The sequence below is a fragment of the Rosa chinensis genome, chromosome 6, assembly GCF_002994745.2.
Source record: "Rosa chinensis cultivar Old Blush chromosome 6, RchiOBHm-V2, whole genome shotgun sequence".
Taxonomy (NCBI): Eukaryota; Viridiplantae; Streptophyta; class Magnoliopsida; order Rosales; family Rosaceae; genus Rosa; species Rosa chinensis.
In genome coordinates, this window is record NC_037093.1 from 51,213,022 (window position 1) to 51,238,246 (window position 25,225).

The window sequence follows — 25,225 nt, forward strand, 5'->3', positions numbered from 1 at the left end:
GATTAGATCGAAACAATGACGTAAGTGGTCGATCATAAATTCTCTACAAACTCTAAGTTTGGAGATCTCAACAAGCTCTAAGCTTGGAGCGAGCACAAACCCCCACAGTTCGGCTTAATTAGGTCTCCCCTATGATGAAGAAAATGGGGTAGAAGAAGGGAGTTTGCAAGTCCCCGAGAAAAAGAAGAGAAAAGAAATAAAAACTTCAAAAACGGGAACTTTTAGTAAAAAATACCTCGAAATAGGTCGCCGGAAAATTTGACCTGAAAAAGTCGCCGGAAAAAGTGAACTGAAAAGTGCCAGGAAAAGTCGCAGGAAAATGCCCGAAAAAGTCCCTGGAAAGTGCCATCAAAAGTCGCCGGGAAGTTGACAGGAAACGGTCAACATGCGTTGACCTGTGCTAACGTGGCAGGGGTTCAGAGCTGACGTGACGGTGAGTCCTGCATGATGACGTGGCAGTGGGTTCCTGTGCTAACGTGGAAATGGGTCCCTGATGTTGACGTGGCAGTGGGTTCCTGTGCTGACGTGTCAGTGGGCCTTTGGGCTTCTTTCTTCTCCTTTTTTTTTTTCTTTCTTCTGCCGGTTTTTCTGCAGGCCGATTCAGCAACTTTTAGACGGATTTTTTGAGTTCTGTTTCCGGTTCCTAGATCCTGGGATCGAGACGCTATTGGTGGCAAAATTTGGAAGCAATCGGAGGTCCGGAAAGTGGTGAACATGTACCGGGATCCCTTTTTTCTTATTGGAGGGCTGGTTCGATACTTCCGATGGCCGGTTCGGTGGTTTTCCGGCCGGTTCTGGTGGTTCAGCCACCGGTTCTGGAATCCTGGGATTGAGGGCTTCAACATATGAGGCGGTGGTGGCTAGGGTTTGAAGGCTATGAATTTAGGGTTTCAGCGTTAGAGCTTCGTGCTGATAACGTGTTTAAGGAAAACTGAAATTGGGAGAGAATTGAGTCATGCTTTCATTGATAATAGGGGCCTATTTATATAGAGGATTACAAGACACAGAATCAGAGTTGTACAAGGAAAGATAATCGTACAATTAATCGGATATCTATGAATATCTCTAATTCAAAACCCTATTACAACTAGGTCAAATAACCTAGAGTTTGGGCCAGACACAATCACATATCTGGATTTACTTAAACACTAAGTAATAAAACTGATTTTTATCCCTAAATAAAATGTTATGCGTAACTAACCAGATCAATCAAATAAAATGCAATCCTATAAATCAGATATATGATTGATTTCAATTGAAACTCGTCCATAATGGCAAACTAACATTAATGCCTTTCAGACCAGTTCGAGATTGAAACATAGTCTTCAATCTCTTCATGCAATCACACAAGAAACAAACATGCTATGAGATGTAATGAATGGATCAACTTTTCAAAGAATCATCTAGGATCAGTTGGAGTCTTAATCTTCATCTTCTAATTCAATTAGTCTTTACTTCAAATACTCACACTGTTCTAACTTTGTATAGGAAATGCCAATACACAAAATTCTTATACTACCATACATCTTTATTTAGTTTCATTAGCACAGTTCCATTCGTTCTCTCCAACATTTTAGTCTACCTCTTGAACAGTAAACCACTCTAAATCGGCCTAAAATCTCTCTATAAAGAGAGATCCCAATTAGTCCAAATTGAGTATGTGTGCATGCCTAGATATATAATCCAGCAAATTATAAAGTTTCTCCGCCCTTCGAAGGATCTTAGAATATAAAAACCGAACCTTTTGCAAATTAAAGTTTCACTTCATAAAAATATATGGCCAATATGATTCTTGCAAAGGCTCCAAATCCCATATTAAAAATAAATTTCGTTCACTGTATAACTCAGTGACCTTGTTCTTCTGCTTGGATATGAAATCTGACTCGTGTTTTCCCTCACAGTGTGAATCAGTAGTGGAGACACACTTTTATTTACCTACATAAATTATTAAACTCGTTCATCATTTGTTAAAGATCTATTTTTAATCGAGGTGATTAACTATAATACTAACCAGCATCATCGTACTTCTTTTTTAGGTGACGTCTACCACCATTCCACCAATGGCAACAATGGCCCGCGATCGTTATTTTTTATTAAACATCAAATCTAAATTTCAGTCAATTGGTTCGTAACTAAGTATGGCAAACTCACATGAATCAACAACTTTGAATTATTCAGACGCAACGTGATAGTAACTGATGAGCCGCATTATTGTTAGACGAGTCTAACACAAATCCCTGAACTACAAAAAATGATACATTATCATATGCGATATTAATAAACTTGTAAGGTTGCTATCAGCCTATCATAAACTAATACTATATAGTAAACTCGTAATGTTGCTATAATCAGCATTACTCTTACATTAATTTTTCCAAATTATTAATTAGTTGCTTCATAAGTGGGCCAAATTGTCATTTTAATTCGTGTTCAATGAATCTATCACGTCCATAATCAAAGTCCGGGAAGAATTCAGCCGCCCGCGTTTTTCTTTTCTTCTCTCTTTCTCAGGGGAAAAGCAAAGCACAAATGAATAATAGAGATTTCTTTGTCTCAAACTTTTCAACTGAGAGATTTGCTTAACCAAACCTTTGGTAGAATCAATTAACAAACATGCATACCAAAACTAGGTCAAATAGTAACGATCTCTAATGGTGAAAGAACATTACAAATATAATCTCTATAGTGAGGATTTTAAAATGAATACTTAGTGTTGATTTTTTAAATCAACGGTTAGATAGTTAAATGACTTGTAGGATGAAAAAAATAATATCTCAATTAGAATTTAAAACACTTGCCATTCATTGATTTGAAAGCTCTCATAGAGTCATCATTTTAAAAGTCTTCACTAGAGACACATGTTTTTAGAATTTCCGAAAAAGTTCAAAGTAAAAAAGCCACTAAAACAACATAGACAGCTTCAAATGAAGCATCGTTTTCTGTCATTCGGCGCTCAAATTGGTGCATGAGAAAAAGTGTCAAGGAAACAAGAATGGGAGAGCATCCTCTCCTCTCCTGAGCTGCTAATCTGCCTAACCTGCCTGAGCTTTTAATTAAATGAAGACACGTGTCGATTGGCATATCTAACGGTCTACAATTCCTTTTCTGTTTCACCCCTCTTTTCCTTCACAGCTTTCCTTTCTCTTTCCCGTTCTTCTTCGGTTCCTCACTCTCACAACCCAAGATTGGAGTGAGAGCTTTCTCTCTTTAGCTAGTTCCTTGATCTGAAAACCTCCACCGATTAATTAGCCCTCTACTTTTCTCTCTCTTATCATTCCTTTCTTCTCCTGTTAATCAATCAGCAAGAACCCATCTGGCAATACAGATCCTATCCCGAATATATAAAATAGATCTATAGCGAAGTTGAAGCATCTTTTTCTGGAACCCATCTTGAAGATTTCAAGCATAACAAATTTCATTCCATGAGAGGGAGACAAGATCTAGAAACTGGCAAAGAAGAAACAGGAAAGAAAGAAAGAGAGAGAGAGGGTGGTGGGGCGACCGAGACTTTTTTTTTTTTTGCCTCACCAGTGATTGAAAAAAAAAAGATAAATAAGTAGGTACCTACGAAAATCATTATAAGCCGTTGGATGTTATTTTATACACGTGTCGCTTTTCCATTGAAAGCTCAGGCAGGTTGGGCAGATTATAAGCTCAGGAGAGGATCCTCTCCCAACAAGAATACATGTGCATATTATATGATAATACACAAGTCTCTGATCATACTGCAAATTACTCAATTCTATATTATATATACAGAATATATGTACAGCGACGTAAGAGAACCAAATCAGTCACTGCAGCCACTAAACGAAGCTATGTTCTCAGGGAATAAGTAGCCTACCTAGCTTAAGCACAGGAGAAAGCAAAATACAGAAGAAAACACACAAAGAAAAGTTTAGACATCCTAGGCTCTTATGTATCAGTCCTTCACGTGACATAACACTCGTAAAAAAAAAAAAAAAAGATTTAGACTTTTCTATAACCAAAAGCACAAGTAAAGAATATGTGGAAAAAGAATAGATCTATAGAATTTCTTGACGGAGAAGCAAATATTATGGAGGCGCAATATTGAGAGAAAAAAAAATTCAGCAACATATCAACAAAATGTCTCTATTTTCCCTTCCCCATAGCCCCTTCTCTCTGATTCCGGAAGTGACTGAGAAGCTGCTGTGCCTGCATAATTCATGTAAAACATATTATCTTCTTTGTTCCACAACTCCAGATAATTCTTAGACCTTGGCATAACTTCAGATTTAGTGTTGACTCAACAGGGATAAACATTAAAAGCGGCCACGGCATGGTCCCAAATTTCCTAGAACCCAAGAAAACCATAGATGACTTTTGACCAAAACAATAACCATACATGACAATATCACATCTGTTCTGCATGTCTGAGGTTTCTTGCAAACCTATGGATTCATCTCCTGTTAATGCAAAGTTATTGTGTCTATCACCAGGGCAAAAGGTGTAAAGCTTCTTTCTGGATTGCTACATAACAGTTGATGAAACGATGGGAAAAAAAAAAACCACTGTTTTATTAATAATCATTTTGTTTCTTTTTTATCTTTTTAATTTTAAAAAGTTGCATGGGCCCTAACAAGCCATCACCATATTTGACATACTGAGTATAAGCAGAAGAACAGAAAGCTAAATAAAGATGCAAGAAAAATAATTGAGCTGCATACCTTTTCCTTTGCTCTTGGACTGCCAGACTGAGATAAAGCGACCAGGGGAGGGACAGCTCCTTCCTGAAGAACCATAGTACAAAACTTTGGACTATGAAGGCACAGTTGCAACAGAATGGAGGCAGAGTTTTCCTTTCCCCTCTGAGAGCCTGATTCCACGACCTCAACTAGTAATGGAATTCCTCCTCCCCGTGCAATTGCTAAGCGCCCCTCTGCAATGGTGGACAAATTTGCCAGAAGAGCAACAGCCTTGTCAGCCATCCCTGTGTCAGGGTCCATCAACTCAATAAGATACTTCACTGCCCCAGCTTGAACTAGGCGAGCCTTATTTTCATGAAAAATTGAGAGATTAAACAGTGCAGTAGCAGCATCTTTCTTCCCTCTAAGAGTCCCGGAGCCTAGAAGATCAACCAAGGCCTTCACTGCACCAGAACGGCCAATTTTTGCCTTGTATTCTTCCAAGACAGAGAGGCTGAATAAAGCTGCAGCTGAATTTTCTTTGGCACCATCATTCCCAGTTTTCAGAACATGGATGAGCGGTTCAATTGCTCCTGCTTCTGCAATCATGGCCTTATTGTCTTCATTAATTGATAAATTCAAAAGAGCTGTCACAGCATGCTCTTGCGTTAACTTCATCTCTGAATATAGCAGCGAAAGCAAGGGTGTGATAGCACCACATTGGCCTATAATAATGCGATTATCCATATTGTGCTTTGCAAGAAGCCGCAATTCTTCCGCAGCCCTAGTTTGCACTTCGTCCAATTGGCTCTTGAGGTCTTCAACTAATTTCATGACATGGGATGCTGTCGTCGACCCATCAGATTCTGAGCTAGAAAATGGAAGCAGCTGTTTGTTTGGGTAATTAGGGCTGTCATGCCATGATGCCAGTTCTACATTTGCTTTGGAAAGGTGAGACTTCTTTCCTGATAGCCCAGGGGAAATTCCTGATTCTTTATTTGGAACATAAGCAACAGGATGCTCAGATGTAATTTCTCCAGAAAACTCATTATCCTTTTCATGCTTATTGGATATCCCTGACACCTTAATAGATGCTGGAGGCATATAATCAACACTGGAAACAGTACTTGAGGCTGATTCACTCCTGCTATGAATATATGACTGTTTTGGTGATGACTGGTCTTTCTCACCGCTAGGGCATCCATTGGACTTTTCTCCACTCAATCTGGGAGATACATCTTTTCTTTGCTTCTCAACTTCGGCAGAGGATCTTGATGTCGAATTGCTACTGTGGATGGAGTACTGGGTATCTGTGTGAATTAAACCTTCAGGAGAGATGTGACCTAATGGAGATGGGACAGTGATAGCATTAGTGCAGTCAGAGTTCGTCGCAAGTTTAATATTATTTTCTTGACACCAACTTTCTACCATAACTTTGAATGAGTAATTGGGAATGAGGTTCGTATGTGTCAGCCTCTGACGGGTCATTGGGCAGATAATCAACCCATGATCAAGCCATTTTTGTATGGCAGTTCTCTCATATGTTTGACCCGAAGCTACAATCACCGGATCCAAAATGAGTTCTGAAGACAAAGGGCAGCGGAAGTATGGAGGGACCGGGATGCCAGATGTGGTAATGCGGTCACTTTTAACCATGAATTCGCGAATATGAGAGACAAGAATCACAATTTGGTTGATTTGATCTAGTTCCCCTCTAACATCACGAACTTCCACAGTAATTCTTTCCTTCTCTACAGCAATACTTTCTTTCAACAGTTCTTGGCTGGAAGTCAAGCTAAGCAATTCAGTAATTTTCATAAGATATTTGATGGAAGGCATGAAATCTTTTGTTTGACTTTTCAGAGCCTCTTCTAAGTATTCTGTTACTCTTTCAGGCTTCAAACGTTCAATTTCCTGCATACATTGCTGAAACATTTTCCAGATATTAGGCTTGTAAGTAGACTAAATAACAGACGATAAGAACTAGGGTGAGATAATGGGGAATATATATTTGGATACAACCAACCTCTTTACTTTTTGTGAAAATGGTATACGCAGAAGACATATTGAAGTTAGCAAATACCTGTAGACCCATTAAACCTGAAGCAGATGAAGATGACTGTAATAATCTACTTAATATACAGCAAATCTTGAGTGATGAATTTTGTATCTTTATCAACAATGGCTCACTCCGCAAAGCCTGAGGATAAATTGTAAACAGATTGAAGTTAAAACATGTAAAAGAACCCTTATACACTCTCACTCACGCACATTCGAACACACAGACACACACACAGAGAAACACACCAAAACAAGGAACTTTAATTCAAAGTCTGTATTTGTAATGTTATAAATAATTTCCAGGGATGCATAGCATAGGGAAAGACAGTTCATAATGTCATAAGAATCCTAAAGCTGTACGCTTTTAACTTGCTTTTTTTTTTTTTTTTTTTTGGCTATGAAACAGTGCACAAGAGAAACCCAAGCCATTCAATGAAAATCCTCAAGCATGACTAGAAAGACACACTTATGCAGTTACACTTACACTTAATAGTTTGCTCGACTTTGGAGACCAGTTTTCCATGAATTCCCTAGCTTCATTGACAGCCATATCCAATTCTTCACACTCTTGAAATAGAATGTCATCTGAAGGTATATTGTAATCAACTACTTCATCAAGCAACGGCTTCAAAAGCTTCAATACATCAGCTATGGTTCTGTAAACCTTCTGAATAGGCACAGACTTTACTGTTTGGCATGAAACTAGAAGAACCAATCGAGATATGCTATTGATTAGACATTTTATGGATGCTGTGTCCATCTCACCTGTTTGAGGAAAAAAAAAATCACATCACAAACATAATACTATGTGAACTTCACCAAAATATTTGATGTTCTGCTCGAAAAAGTTTTATTTTGCAAATATAAGATTGCCTTTTGCATCACCAGATTGACATCAGTTTTCTGGTTCGGAAGCTCCCGCAGAAACATAATGATATAACAGCTAAATTCCAAGTGAATATCTTACTTGTCAGCTAAATTCCAAGTGAATATCTTACTTTTACATGACAAGTTAAAAAGACTTGTTCAGAGGGACTCTGACTCAACTATCATGTTGTATTACTCACTTATGGTCCTGAAAACGGAGTCTAATTAAACAATGAAATACACAATTTGTCAAAGAGAAGAAACTTCAGACCCAATGGTCGTCTGTTTGTGTTTCAAAAAATAGATCTTTCCTGCCAAAAACGTTTCAAATTTAATAAAGTGAATTAACTTCCCTGTTGATTCATCACCAAAAGCACATGAAAACGGGGGGAAATACACAATTTGAGACCAGAATATACAAGAAACTCAGCTCAACTTAGTCTAATAGTAAATTTGTGTTTCTTTTTCTCTTAAGAAATCAAACAAAATGAAATTGAAAAGAAAATTTTCCTCCATTTCCTCATGTCTCGAGCAATGCCATAGGGATGTAAATTCACTACACTAAAGCCCTTTAAATCTCTCTCCATATATCAAAATAAAATAAAACATAAACCCACAATTATTGTCCCAAAAAATGAACTGATCAAACATTTTATAGATTACCACACTCGCAATTGAAACCCAGAAAATTTGCACAAATGCCAGAAGAGCTCAAATTCAAGCTAAACAAAGCACCTCCAACCCAATTAATCTCAAACCCATTTGCATACGGCAAAATAACTACGCACATTAACATTGCAGAAATAAAAACTTCATCTTTGAATCAAAACCTTACCTCCTCTACTCCTGTGCTTAAAGCAAGTGGCTTGAGCCATAAACAGATCTTAATCAACCCAAAGCTCAAAACTTTACCATGAAACCCTCAATGGGTGTGACACAATAAGGATCAATCTTGAAGAATCAATCTAACCCTCATGCACTGCTTTCATAACAAAGCTGCATGAGAGAGAGAGAGAGTGAGTGTTCTAGAATAAATAAAAATTGGATGGAATGAGAAAAGTAAGAACTAAAATGGTGGGACCCTATTTGGTTGCAGATTTGTTGGGGTGAGGGGAAATTTTATTCAAGAGATTAGTGAGACAGAGAGAGAGATGGTAAGGAGGGTTTAGGATTTAATCATCATTAGGGAGAAATTGTAAGAGAAGTCAAGCCTTTTCTAGTTTTCTTAATTAAAAGGATTCAAGTGTGCAATGGAACAATGATATCCAGAAAAAGGTCCTACAGAGGAGTACCATGATTGTTTGTCTAACTGTCTCTAATTACTAATGTACCCCTCATATCTTCACAAATTTACCATGCTCTTTCAACAAAGAAAAGATAAAAGAAAAAATCATTATTCTGAAAAAGAAATGGATAATTTTATTTTACATTATATTCTTAAACACTTGAAACAAAGAAAATGAAATTTGATGAAGACATAGCCTTTGCAATATGAAGGTTGATCAGTCATCAAAGTTTAATCTTTCCCCCTATTATTTAACTTTACAAATGAAGGTTGAAAATGTGAGATAACATCACCTCATGTAATTAGAAAGTTAATTATGTATCAGGGTGACTAGGTTTATAGTCCTTCCAAAAGGGTTGCTTGTCAATCTTGTATAGCTCAACTAATTAATGAAGTAGTTACAAATTTAAATTAAATGTGTAATTTGTAGATATTTCCAACTAATTTGACGTGCTTTTTCTTTTACACCTCAATTGTTAATGTGTCATCCATATAAAGTTTCAATGCCATCATTTTAAGTCAATTATAGAAACTTTTCACACGTTTTTGACATCATTCTCCACTTAAAATTTAGCGTTATAGTTTGCAGTATCTTGTGCACATGAGATCTGACATGACAACATGCAATGTCTTGTGTACGTGAGAGATGTTACAAATCATATATTCTCATATGTATTCAAAGACCCAAAATAACCATCTTGATTCACAAGAGTGATCTGTGACTGGCATTTGGATGAAAAATGTTAGAATTCATAGAGTTAGGGGCATAATTTGACAATTTATGTCAATTTAGATAGTTAAATTCATCAATTATTGGTGTGTGAATTGATAATTATAAAAGTTCAATATGTGTCTTGTCATTTAACCCAAAAAATTATGAAGTACACTTAATTTGATGTACACTTAATGCTAAAAAAGGATGATCAGAAAAATACATACTCATGAGAGCTGGAGGACCTCAGATTATTCAAGATATAAACAAATGCACGCTAGGCATTATGCTCAATGAACTTGGCAACTGCCATTATCATCACTCACAAAAATCCATAAAAGCTTTTCCGCAGATATGAGTCATATAGAGTTCTAAACAAGTGATAACTTAATCTACATGCTACCAACTCCACACTGATGAAATGATTAAGATTCTAGCTATTTACTAAAAGGTTAATGCTTTATAGAATAATATCCTCTTTAAGGCTCACCATAAAGCAAAAGATAGAATTTCAGCCTTTTATATCTTGCTGCAATGCTACTTCACTCTTCTCCTACTCCTAGCTAGAAAACAACCTCATACCTACCCAACCAAACTAAACCTAAGCATTTTGTTTTTTTCTTTCCTCTTTAATGATAACCGTTAGTGTTTAAGACAAATTGACAAAACCATTGATGTGATACAAGGGTATATGCTATTCGACAACCAATAAAGAAAAGGGTTAATGGATCTATCGAAAACTGGGAACTAATTAACCCTTGAATTTTTCACCATTATAGTTTTGTGTCCCAACTCTTTGCAGCTGGTCCTAGTTTTGCTAATTAAAGCATGAGATTTTGTATCAAATTCATGTCAAAAAATGAAAAGCAACAAGTTTTGTGGGGGCATTTTCATTGCAGCAACTCTGCTAGAGAATAGTGATGTACTGGCCTGCTTGGCTTGCTTCATAAAGGGTAGAGATCTTCCTTGTATAATTAAAATCACTATGCTGTTTCATAGGAATGTAAAACTGTTAAACTGTAAAAGCTTTCACTGATTCCCTAAGAAGTTTTATATACGAAAATACTATATTATAGTGCTCCAAAGTATTAATTTGAAACCATTATATATTAATCACTATTTGCGGTGTGTTCTATACAATGAACTCATCCAACTTATTTCGACTTCCTAATTTCAATAATCTGGATTATTATAGAACACCCTCTTCCAACATGACGTTTCTTAATGCATCAAGGCATCGGAACGTATGAGATTTTTGCACCAATCCATGTCCACAGTGGTAAACCAACCATTTACTTTCTAACAGTCCAATTTCTACTATTTGAGTTGGTAAATTTAAAGCTTAAGTGAATCCCAGATTCTCTATGCATGCATGAGAGTCTGCTCAGATTGCATTATTGTACAAACACTTTGGTCGCCTTTAAATTCAAAGCAAGATTTGACAGTAAGACAGTGAGTCTCTGTCAGGACAAGCTTTAAAAGCTTTATCTACCAAGGTCAGGAATGAGGAATACTACTCTTTTTCGTCTTCATCAGTATTTGAAAATAAGTGTTCTTAGTTAGGGAAATATCAATACAATTTTCCTTTCTGCATAATTCTAGTGCAGAAACCTTTCTGCATAATTCTAGTGCAGAAACCTTTCTGCTACATTGAACTGCTGTGCATAATTTCGATATGAATTTCGACATAACATTGCTTAAGCTTTCCCAAATCCGAATCACAAGGTAATTACTTTAAGCTGAATGTGTGATTCCTTGTCTTTTAAGTAAACAGTAAGCAAAACCCTTTTCATAATCAGATTGATTTCTAAATTCAAAACTACACTTGCCGTACACGCTCAGTTGGCATGTTGCTACTTTCAGAGGACATGATAATTAAAGATTTGGTTCCCATACGTCCATATTGGTAATCGGGATGAACAAACTTTACAGAAAAGAAAGCCAATGACTGTTTAGTCCTCCTCGTCTTTCATTGTGAGCTTGTCTAGGAATCTTCAAAGCTCATCGCCTCATTGTAGCTAAAAAGCTAAAAAGGACTCGCGTCTTCTACATTCGCATCCAAGAGGCATTTCAGCAAGCATCTTACCATTTTTCTTCAAAGATATCCATATAAAAAGGCTGTGTTCAGTATGGGGCGATTGCCTTCAATTACCTCCTTGTAAACCCGCAACTGAGCACTACAATGAGACCCACATACATCAACGGCAGACAGCCATCCGCGTGTGCACGTGGGTACTCTACATACTTACGTAGCAAATGTCATATGCGCATTGGGCAAAACGTTGAGGTGAGATTAAGAGCATAGAGTAAACAAGTTGAAGGAAATCTGTCTTTTGTGACAGACTTGAGCAAAGCCAAGCCATGTGCATTTGGTTTCACATAAATGGAACGTAGGGTCGTTGATGTGGAATTGCTCCTTCTCATTCTATTTGTAGGCCTAATCCAAGTTTATTAATAGTAACAAAATAACAATACACCATTAAACAATGTGGGATTGCTTCATTTTCCTTCCGTGTCTGATATCCGTCACCGTCTTCAAATGTCAATTCTAGGTTCTATAACATGAGGAACTGCACATCCGAAAAATCGAAATGTTCTTTTCATTAGAGAACCTGTAGTGACTGAATTATTCGATACAGGATAAGTTTCATAGTCATGTCACCATCCAAAGCGAGTGAAAGAAAAATAAGTGTGAGTATGAGCTAACAAACAGCGCACGTGAAGAGCATAAAGGGCACAATGTCCAAGTTCATCTGCTTTTGGTCCAAGAGGAGTTAACAAACCACTCAATTTAAAACATATTGAAGGCAACAAAATTGCTACAGTTTTAGAGAACCTGTAGTGACTGAATTATGTTCCCTCTCTATTCTACAGTTTCGTTAATGAAGGCTTGACAGGCAGCCCATCGGCCCTTTTTCAAACAAAAAAAAACATATTGAAGGCAACAAAATTGCTGCTGATCAATAAATTAAATGGTGACATACTCTCTGTTTGTAGTTGCAAGAACATTTGACTTCCTATTTTGTACAGAAGCTCCATTTCTACCACACCGAAACCAAATTTGCGGATGAATGATTGGCCCCTTTGACCAAAAACTTCTTGCAATAAGTGGAGCAGGAGGAGCTAATGAAACAGTTTCAATAATGCTACTGTTCATGGGGACAATCAAGACATTATCTTGTGTTTTGAGAATGTCGAGCTGAAATGAAAACTGGCACAGAATCGCACAGGTTTATTCTGTAGAGATCTTTCCTTGGCATAGAATCGCACAGGTTTATTCTGTAGAGATCTTTCCTGGTTCATGCATCCATCCAGTGCTTGTAGACTCTGAATCCGTAACCGGTACTAACAGCAGCTTCTACAGAGTTGGGCAATTATGGAGGGGCTGGGGTGGCATAACCTGATAGAGTGAAGAGGAGGCACGTACGCACATGTTTTCCAAAAAAATATGAAATAGATACACGAGTCCTACATGACATGGAAAACTCAAGTAAAATTGATTCGCAATGAAATAAAACCAAAATCCATATGCACTCTTAACCTGAGGAATTACTTTGCATGCAAGTGCATAACCACTGAATCTTCCGTAGATGCATAAATCCAGAGGCTCATTTTCTTTTTTTTTGGACCAGGAAAAAAAAAAAAAAATCTGTTCAACCTCATTCCCAGATGAAAAAGCTTATACCAGGATTTTGATTACACATACAGAGGTTTTTGCCTTCTCTATCAACCACGGTGGCAAAACTGCAACCAAGATCAAACTTTCTCCACAGAAGCAAACACAATGACAAAATCATGAAATCATGCAGCTAAGCACGTTTGTTGTCAACCAAAATTAACAAAATTCACCCCATGATGAATTTGACAGGAAAACGGAACTCAATATAGGAATATAAATTATTAAATGAAATAAGCAATTGTGGGAGTGTACTAAGCCAGCAATGGTATGATAATTGGTTGAGCTGAAAGGGACCAATGCAGTCTACTGGGTTTTACACTTAAATAAGACTAAACGTATTCCATTTACAAGACCATCAAACTAGGATATTCCCAACCCATCAAGATTATATTTAAAATGAGTAAAGAATAATGTCAAGAGGTTGAGAAGTAACAGTGTAACCAGTTTATTATCTATCTGCAGAGAACTTTTAATTCAATCCACTTTGCTAGTATTGACGAGTCACTCAGCTTCAGGACATTGTTGGTTCACTGAACCAAGACTTCGCTCATCAACTATGATTTCAAGATATCTCATAAATTTCTAGCTAAAAGGAAACAGTGTGGATGAGCCCAAGAAAATAGAAACTATTTGAAGCATGGTTATCTTTGCTCATTATCACAGAACTATCACAGACGACAGGTTATAGAAAGGTGCAGTGTTTCGGTCTTTCACAGACTGCATGGAGAAGGCATTGTCTTGTTTTCTTGGTTACTGTTTCCAGAGAAAACCTCTAGGGGCATTGTGGTAGAGCAATTATCAGTAATCAGAAGGATTATGGGAATGGAACTTCACCCTCACACATGTGGTGCAACTCTTTTCCTCAAAATCAATTTGAAAAGTGAATCACTACAATGTGCTAATGTTCCTCCAAATTCTTTTTTGGCCCATCTTCCCCTTCTCTTGTTTAAGGAAGTGATAAAGCCTAGGTATGTTTAATGCCATGCCCATATATATTCATCTCATATCCAATCTCATGTAGATAAGCAAATCAGGGGGAAGCAGTGACATATACAGAAATCTACTTCAGGAAAGATATGGACCAAGTACATAGCTTTACACCTTACGTTGGGGCTTTGAAGCAAAAGTGGCACTAATGGATTAGCATTACCAATAGTCAAGCCCAAAAATACTGAAATAAACTACTGCTGTCTACACTCTTTGTATCCCCACTGATCATCATCATCAGTGAACTTAAAAGAAATAATTATGAAGTTTTCACCCTCATGGCAAGGCCTTGTGTTTGTTCCACTATGCTATACAAATTTAGTTGTCTTTTCACTAATATGAACCATGACGGTTTCTATTAAAGCAAAATACGCAAATTACAGCTTGTATCCTCAATGTGTCACAAGTAGCAGGCTTTAGCTCATATGTTAAGAACTCAAGTATGGATTTATGTGTTCATTATATCAAGTATGAGGATTGTTCAAGTTATACAAAGCGCAAGAATGAGTCTTCTGCATACAAGCATACATAATGCTGCCAAGTATAAAAACCACACAAAAATCTGGAACCATTAAGCACAAGTAGCCATAAAAAAAACGAACATCATTGCTTGCTAAGATTCCAATTTTACAAAATCTACAGCTCTTCATTCCTCGAATGTCAAACACAAATATAAATATCCAACCATTCTACAACAACACAAAAAAAACTCGAAGAAAAAAATTGGTTCTTCAAGTTCAAGATACACTTACAAGGCTCGACTATTGCCCGGCGCCGCCGCTCTCCTCCAATTTCTGCACATAGGCCTGCAAAGTCATGACCAGCTCCCTCGCCGGCGCCTGAATCGTCCCGACGAGGTTGGACGCCGGCCCCTTGAGGGAGCCAAGCAACTTGGCATAAATCTCCAGCCTCGTCGGCATTGTCTCCAGCGCCTTGAAGTCTCCGGGGGCGTAGAACTTGCCCTCGAACACGGCTCCGGTGAAGTCGTTGTTCTCGAGCTTCCGTTCCTTCTGGAAATCCCGGTAGGGCTTAATGGCCGGCGGGATCTCCTCGCTGTGGACGAACAGCCAGGCGTTCATTCCGGTCATGCAAGGCTTGAGAGCCTCCCAGGGGGTTCCCTCGATGGCTTTGTAGACGAGAGTGTTCTTGGCGACGATGAGCTTGGTGGAGTCCGGTAGGGCTTTGCGGAGGTCCTGGAATTGCTTGACGGTGAGGCCTTTGTAGCTGATACCGGCCAGGAGGTAGCAGTTGTCGAGATTGGTCTTGATGGTTTCGACGGTCTCTTCTTTCTTGGTGCGAGAGATGGCGGAGCGGATGGTGGGGAGGCGGAGGCGGCGGCGGTGGGGAGGGGACGGGAGGGAGAGGAATGGGTTGGCGGGTAGGGTTAGGGATAAGGCCGGGGATGGGGGCGTCGAGTTGAACAGAGTGGCTTCCATTGTTGAAGACGAAGAAGAAGAAGAAGAAGAAGAAGAAAGGGAGTGAGTGGGAGTTGCCTTATCTTATCGATTTTGAGTAGGGGTAGGGTGGGAAAATCGTGTGGAAGAGTTTTGGGAAATTGCAGGGAAACCCCTTGGGGTGGTGATAATTAAAAATTCAACACTAGTTATAAGGAAATTTTGATCACCTTCGTAGTTGTAGTAATTAATTATTATGTGGTTTGAGACTACAGAAATTACTATAGTTCCGACCACTACAGCTCTGACGCGTGCGTACTTGGGGCAAAAACAGAAGGAGAAAAGAAAATAGGCTAATTACTATGAGAGACAGCCAGATGAATCAATTAGGTTGTCCCAGATCATGGACATGCGACAATCCGAGACACAACTGAATAATTTATTTGTCGCCAACGAATTCGGTTACTAGCAAAACTAGTTCCATCGGTTTTCTATTTTCAAAATTATAATCCGCTTAAAATTATGATAATTAATTTAATTCACATTTGGTGTCGGTTCAGTTTTGGTTAGTTTTAGCCGCATTGACTATAACAAACTAAACCTTATTTCTAACAAATATTTTAGTTTAAATCAAAGAACGTGCATAAAAAAAAGAAACAAAAAAAAGATACAATGATATTACGGTGATAAATTGATAAAAGTTTGTGTTGATCTATTTTCTTGATTACAATTCAGTAATTGACAAGTTCTTAATTTTGGTTTGCAGAGATGATTGCTGAACAGAGACATGGGATAATCGTGAATCATTAGTCACTTTGCAATATGGGGGTTTAGCATACATTCTCTCAAGTGGCACAGTTTGAGGGATACCTGGTGGAAGCCTAATGAGAAATGAACAAGAAAAATGTGATCTAAAGAGACCAACAAGTTATATTTTCAGTAAGAAACTACAAATGCGAATTTGATATTCCAACTAGCTCACCAGTTTTACATAGAGCACTCACTCACTAGTCACTAGTCTACAAGCAAATTAAATCTGACACAGCTTCCCTAAGATGAATGAACTGAACAAAAAACAGGCCAATTCACACTGGGGTCAGACCAGCTGTTGATCCAAAAAGACCCCCGCGGAACAAGCTTTTCTGTGAAAGACTAACATAATAATTGTAAACACCAAAACAAAAATTTTGCAACATGTATTAAAATGTCAAACTGGTATCTCATGCATTCATGAATCAATCTAAGCTCCCACCAGTTAGCAACTCCAGAAGCTCGGCCTTCTTCATCTTTGAGAACCCTTTCACGCCTCGAGACTTGGCAAGTGCCCTCAATTCTGGCAGCTTACATGCACTCAAATCCGTCTGTTCAATAAGTTGCTCTTTGTCTTCGTCCACATCATCATCATCCACATTTACTTCAGTACCTGAAGTCTCATCCTCTAACAACTGAACAATCTCTTGCTCAGGCTCAGGCTCAGGCTCAGGTTCAAATCCAAACTCAGTATCATGAACAGGCTCGGCTTCAGGTTCAAATCCAAACTCAGTATGATGAACAGGCTCAGGCTCAAGTACCGACTCCACATCAATCTCAAGCTCTGGCTCTGGCTCAGGTTCTGGTTCAGAAACTCTTTCAGCATAATTCTTTTTTCTTTTGTCAGTTGAATTCACATGCTGCACCGAATTGACTATCTCATCATCCTCTGAATAAATAGGTTGATATGTCAATCGATTGATAGGCGACTTGCGTCGAAAATTTGATGCGGGCCTGCTCAAAGAGGCAGTCGGCTCTTCAGCATAATCCTTCACACTGTTAATTGAATCCAAAGAAGCCGTGTTTTTTCTTTCACTATATCGGCCAGTCTTTTCTGGTTGGTCCAACATAAAGTCTTTGTTTCCAACCCCATTACTGTTTCTCTTTGCCTGTTCAGCCGAATGTTTCCTTAGTAGTTTAAGAAGAGAATCCACAGTTCCATTATCTTTACCTTGCCCTTGCACGGGTTCAACCTTCTTTTCTTCTTTAACAGCAGTTCTCTCCCGAAGCTGAGCCTGGACTTTCCTGAACAGCTCAACAATCTCTTTTTCTCTGGGACCAGGGGCTGCAGTAGCCCCAAACTTTGTGTTACTAGGGAGGGAGAGCAATGGACCATTTTTAGCAGAAAGCAAATCAGATTCTTCAAGGTTTTCAAAGCTGTCTCTCTCTTCATTTCTCCTGTTCCTCCCCCGAGAGTAACCTTGCCTGTTTTGCCTTGGGAAGTCTGGATTTCTATTACGACCACTAGAACCTGCTCTGCACGTAAAAGACACCCCAGTATAAGCACCTCTTAGTGATCCAACCCTCACCTGCGACTTGAATCTATGGTTGAAACGAGAAGAGCAAGGATATACAGGGGCTACTCTCCCCGAAATCCCAGAACAAGGTAGACATTTGCTATCTGATGGTCCAGAACCTGGAAGACAACCAACAGCATCCAAAATCAGGACGCAAATAACAAAATCATGAAAGTAAGAGCTATAAGTGATATACAAAACCACTATCCACCGCATCTACTTTGAAACACTAATAACAACAGGAAACACAATAACATATTACTAAAGAGTACCTAATTTATGTCTTAACAAACGAAAACCCCAGCAAAGGAAACGAAAACCTAAAACGCTTATAGCTAAGTTCATTCCCATATACAGCCAGTAATTACCCATAAACAATTTCAATAACCAATACAATATCGTAGAAACAACTTGTTCGATATAGATAAATGGAAACAGCCTCAAATTTTCAGAGAAATGGGAGATAGTTGAAGGTAAAATAGAATGAAAAAAATTCCAAAATAATCGAAACCCAGAACCACAAAATAATCAAAGACTGAAACCTAACGGCCAGTTTGGTAACTCGACAACCAAAAAAAGCAAATAAGCGAGTTCAATCCTCCAAGTTTGTATCATGGAAAAGGAGCAAACTTGGTTTGGGTAGGAGGAACTTACAGATGAGATGAACGCTCTGTGACATTGCTGGGTGAGAGACGGAGGTGAAGAAGTGAGTTCAGTGGTGGCGGTTTTGCATTTTCTGGCGTTTCAAATGTCAATTTTCTCGCTCTCAGTAGCGTTGCAGGTCATGAGTTTATATATAGGCCATTGATAAGGGACTTGTTGGGTATTAACACTTGAGGCGGTTTAGTCTTGGATACGTTACCGGGTTTTATGACCCGATTACCCGGCCCAAGTATTGTAGTCCACTACGGCATTACTCATGTGATTCCCTTTTTTTTATTTTTTTTACACATTCAGAATTACAGTAATTAGTCAAACACACAGCCTCTCATCTAAGAACGGGAGAGCGACATTAGAAAAACAAATGGTACTACACTCCATCTTTTGATTTTGTTAGATATCAAATTCAAAATAAAACGTCAAAGTTAAAAATACTGGCTCGTAAATTCACTCTGTAGATAAAGTGATGAACTGACGTTCCCAAATTTTGAAGGGAAACTAAACGGGAGTTTACGTAAAATAAACTAGTCTTCCTGTATACATGCTCTGCATGTGTAACTTTTATTTTTTTTTCTTTGAGAAGATAAAAATGAAAATAAATAGATTAAAATAGTTATGCAATCGTCACATTCACCCTTGTAATATAATCAGTTTTAAAGTTTTTTAATCTTTTAAGGTTATTTATGTCAAAATTTTTAATTTTGACTAACAAAACCTCTTCTTCTCTTAATAGTAGCATAGATAAATAAACAAGAGTTTACCAAAAATAGCAATTTTATTTCATAAAATGGTATCCCCTTGCCATGAGGCGCCATATGGTTACGTTATCTATTAATTCTGTTTTTATGAGATGGAACCATCATATTGTCATATGAACCAAGGCAAGGCAACAGAGCCGGTTTGCAAAAGCTTATGGCATCTCCAATGTTTCCAATCTAAAGAATATGACATAACAACTTGGTAACAGCATTTCTAAGAACAAGCCCAAGTATAAAAGTCCGAAAGGTTCCAATTAAACATATGGATTTATCCTCCTTTTCTTCAGTAATCAGATACAGTGCTGCAAGAGAATAAAAATACCATTGCTAAACTCAAAATTCCGTTCAGGCCGCTTCATATTCTTCAACAAGAAAAAAAGACACAATACTGAACTAACCGCAGTGCGCACCTGAACAACCATAAACTTACAACCATGAATCATCCCATTACTGAAGAACAGCTTGAAATTCCATCTTTATTTTTTTCCCGTACTTGAAACAAGGGGAAGAAAAGAAAGAAGAAAAATGATCCAATACGAAATTGGGGGGAAATAGGTACAAACCAAATACGTCAGTGGTTTATGACACATTTTAGGATTTGTGGTTTTTTGCCATCTCATCGACATCCAATTCAACTTCCAGGACAGGCGAATCCTTTCTCATGCTAAAATGACTGGACAAAGGGCACAAGAAACATATATAAATCATTCCAGAACTTTTCCAACAATACAACACAATTAATTAAGCAGACTCGGGTTGAATAACTTGCCTATTCTGAACAGGGCCATGATCAACAGCTGTTCGTAGGCAATATATGACTCTACCAACTATGTCCGTCATGGAAACAGGACCAAACTTTCGACTATCATTGGCTTCCTGCAATAAATAAGACTGATGATTTATCCATGTTTCCCCAAATAGTAAAATGACGAAGTGATGGCATGGGGCAAACGCGATTGTTGATCCTAATTATTGGGCGCATATCTCAATGTAAATTGCATTTAAACATTGAATGCTAACTTTCAAATTCTTAAAATGATCTCATGCACCTTAGCAAATTCCAATCTTTTCAGGGTCATAAAAACATGAGATTATGTAACTGTGGTGGATGAATATTTGATGCATCAATCATATGACTCTCAGTTTCCATGTGTTCCATCCATCTTCAATTAGAATAACATATTCAAGTAATGGTTGATACATTTCTTTTGAGTAATGCATAAATACATCTTTTTCACCATTTGTATACTGGTACCATTCACAAAGAATCCTAAGATGTTTATAGTGGTTCAGTAAACAACCTCCTCAGCTTTGTTGTTGTTACTATAGGCCATGAAAAAGTCTCATTGATTTCTAGCTATATAGCTAGTGAGAGTTCTGTTCATAATTTGATAGATGTTACAACTGCAACATAGCAATCAAAACTACCCACATGCTACCAAGCATTATGTTTGCTATAAAGATGCTAATGCACTCTGCTGGTGTGCTATACGTACTTGCTTATAGAATATAAAAAAAAAAAAAGTGGATAAAAAAAGGAATTATGCAGTAACGTGGAAAATATACTTGATACATAAGTCTGAACATAATGATCAAGATTTCGAAAATTCCATGTACCTTTGCCTTCAAAGTTTCATTATCAGCCAAAACCCAGCATTCATCTTTTTCAAGGACAAAAGGATCATCTTTCTCATCCGTAGACAACATTTCATACCCTTCTATGGCAGCCAATCTTCTCACCAAATAATTATCTGGGTTATCAGGGTCCTTCAAGACCACTACATCCCCAACAAAAACACGCCTGTCAGATAAATATGAAGCGGTCACTTGAACTGTTAGGGAACCATCAAATCATGTAAATGAAAAGAAGAAGAAATGTAATTTTCTTTTCTCACAGATATGGCAGCATCTGTTTATATCAAATGCAATGATTAAAGAAGAAGCACTGCTCATGGATCACTTTGGAAGAATGACAACCAGTGCAGAACATGATTAAGCATCATAAAGCTTATCGTTAAAACCATTTCAAAACTCATAAGTACAAGTTGAAGAAATGCTTTTAGAGAAAAGAAGCACATAGTTTTCTATTAAAAATAGACTCAATATGAGTGACCAAACCCTGACCACATATTCCCACATGCATATATACATTTGCAGAAACAGTCACTACTAACCCAAATGATTCACAAAGAAGTTTATAACCAACCAAAGTTAAAGTCAATAGGAATTTTCCTAAACTGCAGCTAACTAGAAGAGAGATAATTAAGGTACATCTTTAAGAAGAACTCACTATAGATTGAATTAATCTTCATAGGTGACTTAGAATTGAGAATTTGAGATGTTATCTTCAGGTTTCTGAATGCCAGGTTCTCATACTAAACCCGTGACCATTTGAAAGTGCCTCATAACAAAATGATTTTGGATCACCAATCAAAGTTTCATTCTTTTAAATGCACGATGAGATGTCTTATATCATTACATGAAAATGCTCCACAAACTGATCCATAGAGTAACTTCAGAAGGAATGATTTTACACTCACAGTCTCAAAAACTCACAGAAAGGAGATTTAACCTGGAAAGATGTATCTAAAATGGTAACTACCTTGGGTCTGCAGCTGGTAACTTCCTGACAAGGAGAGTTCCCCCTTGTTCCCCTATACTAGGGGCCATCTCTGCTCCTTTATTCCAATGCATGTATGTCAACTTTCCCTGAAACAAATTTTTCCAAACAGCATCACCAAGTTCTCTGTCTGTGATTTGACCTCTTTTATAGTTCTGTAATTCATAAAAATTGTTGTCATGACAACTTCAACGAACAAGAGGACAAACAAAAACCATTCATAAAGCCTTCCCCAACTTAATGATAAGCGAATGCAAGAAAAGGGTACAGCAGAAGCAAGAGGATAATGATTATCATTTGACCATATAAAGCTATATGGCAATCCAACTTATTCTTCTAGTAATAAAAACTTGTGAATGGATTCTAAAGAGTACACGTTTAAAAGCCTTGAGGAGGACCCAGTTTTACCCTTGTGCTTTTAACTTTCAAGAACCGGACTTTGAACTAGCTAGACAACTCATCTTTTAAATGTTCGCAGTTCTAACACAGCTACAAAACTAACTGCACAGCTTCTTATCTTATGAGATTGTGCCCCAAAACAGTAACCAGAAATGCCAAAATGGCAATTTTGAGAGAAATGCATCTTCAAGAACACATTCTCCGACCCACTCAGCAATATAACACTAAAAATTATATAATACAAGTTCTCTTGTAGAACAATTACGAAATCAATATCGAGGATAATAATGCCACTGCGAAAACCCATCAATTATTAAGAAAAGCCACAACCAGAGTACCAAACCCTTATCCACAACAACATCTTAACACAATAAACCACCATTAAAACAGTACCCAATGACACAATTCAATGATTTAATCCATCAAGTTTCATACTTCCAACAACAGAAGAGGCAAACCGGTCTCATAAATCCCAAAAGACCATTTCTTTACCAAAATTAAAAAGTCCCCATTATGCAAGTTCGATGCTTTAACCTTAATAAATAAAACCCAGAAGCGGATTAATCAAAACAATAAAGACAAGTTGAGAGATGGGTAAGAGTAAGAATGAGTGAGAGACCTTCCAGCTGATAGTGGCAGAATATTCGAGCTTGTGGGCTATGTATCGGAACCAGGTGGATAGGGAAACCATCGCAAAGACAGAGATTGACTGACTGCTGCTGTTAATTTGTTCCTTGTTGTGCTCAGAGGTTCAGTTTGGGCATTCGCCTTTTCTTAAACCCCTAAAAAAGTTTGTGTTTGTTGTTATTTTGCTCTCGTGGGCTTTCGCAAATCGCGATTTTAGACGATGATGTCTGATGTGTTGATATTGGTGTTTTAATGGAATTGATGCTCTGCATTTTATTTTATTTTATTTTTTTACAATTTTTTTTAAAAAGAAAATAAAATAATCAATTGAGGATAACAAATGCTAGGTTTAGTGAGGGATTTCCCTCACTTTCACAACAGTAAATAATCGTAATTGTAAAAGTAATTGCATTTTAGCAGACAAATGACTTGCAAATTAAGTTGCAATTAAACTCCGAATGGAAGGTACCTCGTTAGCATGGTTTTGTACTTTTGTACACCATCCATCATGGCCACGAGATCTCTCGTTCTGAAGTCTTGTCCACAACATCTTTAGTTATGTTATGTTGCAAAGTTCTTTAACACAATATTAGCTTTTCAAACATATTATATTAAGTTCTTCTTCATCAATTGATTGCAAACTCTAACCCTAAATTTTGTGGTTAGGTGATGTAGGACGAGATTTTAGCCAATTTCAACAAAGAATCTCGAAAAGAAAAAAGCGTCTCCACATTAAGAAAAATGATTTGAATATTGGATATTGGTATTCAAATAGGCTTCTTAATGATGGAATTAATCATAAATTACACTTTTGGATATATCGGGATTCTCGAGCAAAATCTTGATTGGGACTCCAAGCGTAATATTCTTTAGTATCTAGGATTTTATTTTCGATTTTTATTTAATCAGTTTTAATTAGGTTTCCTAGTTTTAGTCTACAATAAATTGTTCTTTTTGTTTTCTAGTTGTATTATGTTTATTCTATGTGCCCTATATAAGGCACCTATTCGATTGTAATTTTCATTCAAGTTATCAATAAAAACTCAAATATTAGAGAAGTTTCTCTATCTTTCTTACGGCTGTGCCTGTAATTGCTAGTGGATTCTAGCTCATCTCATATGGCTTTCGACGCTTGACGGAGCCCCTTACTATCGTGTTCACGCTTCCCGCATCATTTGGTATCAAAGCGGGTATCGCCTGCTTCTTAGCAGACGACGATCCAAGGGAGAAGTTCACTACCACCAACCTCAACGACGCTGGTCGTAGAGTATCTATCAAAGAAAGTTTCGTTGAAGAGGAATATGCCAAGGGATTCGCCCTAGGACAACCTCATCAATCCAAAAAGAGAGAGAGAGAGAGAGAGAGAGAGAGAGAGAGAGAGAGAAAACATGGAACTTTGGATATTCACAACGCCGGATTACGATGACTTCCGAACTACATGTGTTATCAAAGACAAGGTATGCTCTGTAATAATTGATAGTGGTTTACGAGAGAACTTTGTAGCAAACAAAGTTGTGGATTATTTTCAATTACTGACAGTGAAGCTAAGTGATCCATACTGGATTCTATTTGGAGAGGATGAATATGCACAAGTAACAGAGGTTTGTAAAGTTCCTGTCTCTATGGGAAAATTTTATAAAGAAGAGATTACTTGTCATGTGATCGACATGGACGACACTGATGTGCTTTTTGGAATACCATGGCATGAAAGCGTCAAAGGTGGTTATTGCAAAGACAACACATATTTATTTCGGTGGGAGTCACACAAAATTAAAATCAAGTCTGAAAGGATGAAAATCAAGAATGACCATCCTGAGGTGTGTGAAAAGGAACATGAAGAAGGCACTTTGAAGATTAAAGAGAAACTCATTAAGGACACGGAAGTTGATTCATTCATCACACCGATATCCATGTCATGCATGCCTAATTGTGTTCAAGATCAACCCAAGGAGAAGTCAATGCCCATTCCTTTTCAAGTGGAGGAGTTCAAGTTTCAAGATGCTTATTCTAAACTTGTCTACGGTATTGGATTCATGGTGATACCTTTTAATTTCGAAAATATTGAAGTTGATGGCTTATCATGTTTTATTCCTACTAATGATCGAGCTGCATTTAAGAGGAACTCGAGGTCGATTCTTTTCAAGTGGAGGAGACTGATGTAGGACGAGATTTTAGCCAATTTCAACAAAGAATCTCGAAAAGA

The 25,225-nt window shown here is 37.6% G+C and overlaps 4 protein-coding genes across 5 annotated transcripts; all 4 read right to left on the bottom strand.

The window, feature by feature from the left end:
* Positions 1-3,717: 3,717 nt before the first annotated feature.
* Positions 3,718-8,797, bottom strand: LOC112172160 (U-box domain-containing protein 3). The gene is made up of 5 exons (XM_024309383.2): positions 8,410-8,797; positions 7,192-7,472; positions 6,730-6,846; positions 4,689-6,572; positions 3,718-4,176 (listed from the first exon to the last, which is right to left on the bottom strand). Exons 1-5 carry the CDS (start codon positions 8,447-8,449, stop codon positions 4,114-4,116), a joined length of 2,385 nt encoding a protein of 794 aa, XP_024165151.1. The 5' UTR covers positions 8,450-8,797; the 3' UTR covers positions 3,718-4,113.
* A 6,022-nt stretch (positions 8,798-14,819) lies between these two features.
* Positions 14,820-15,720, bottom strand: LOC112174597 (50S ribosomal protein L10, chloroplastic). Its single transcript, XM_024312396.2, has one exon. It carries the CDS (start codon positions 15,671-15,673, stop codon positions 14,999-15,001), a length of 675 nt encoding a protein of 224 aa, XP_024168164.1. The 5' UTR covers positions 15,674-15,720; the 3' UTR covers positions 14,820-14,998.
* Positions 15,721-16,564: 844 nt separating this feature from the next.
* On the bottom strand, positions 16,565-18,766 carry LOC112171954 (rho-N domain-containing protein 1, chloroplastic). Its single transcript, XM_024309079.2, has 2 exons — positions 18,613-18,766; positions 16,565-18,077 (listed from the first exon to the last, which is right to left on the bottom strand). Exons 1-2 carry the CDS (start codon positions 18,635-18,637, stop codon positions 16,867-16,869), a joined length of 1,236 nt encoding a protein of 411 aa, XP_024164847.1. The 5' UTR covers positions 18,638-18,766; the 3' UTR covers positions 16,565-16,866.
* Positions 18,767-19,517: 751 nt separating this feature from the next.
* On the bottom strand, positions 19,518-23,251 carry LOC112171955. 2 transcript variants are annotated; one of them, XM_024309082.2, is made up of 6 exons: positions 23,015-23,251; positions 21,979-22,151; positions 20,994-21,177; positions 20,146-20,252; positions 19,940-20,049; positions 19,518-19,786 (listed from the first exon to the last, which is right to left on the bottom strand). In XM_024309082.2, exons 1-5 carry the CDS (start codon positions 23,084-23,086, stop codon positions 19,968-19,970), a joined length of 618 nt encoding a protein of 205 aa, XP_024164850.1. In that variant the 5' UTR covers positions 23,087-23,251; the 3' UTR covers positions 19,518-19,786; positions 19,940-19,967. The 2 variants fall into 2 exon arrangements, with proteins under 2 accessions (XP_024164850.1, XP_024164849.1); XM_024309081.1 differs by having other exon boundaries at positions 19,518-20,049.
* Positions 23,252-25,225: the final 1,974 nt, after the last annotated feature.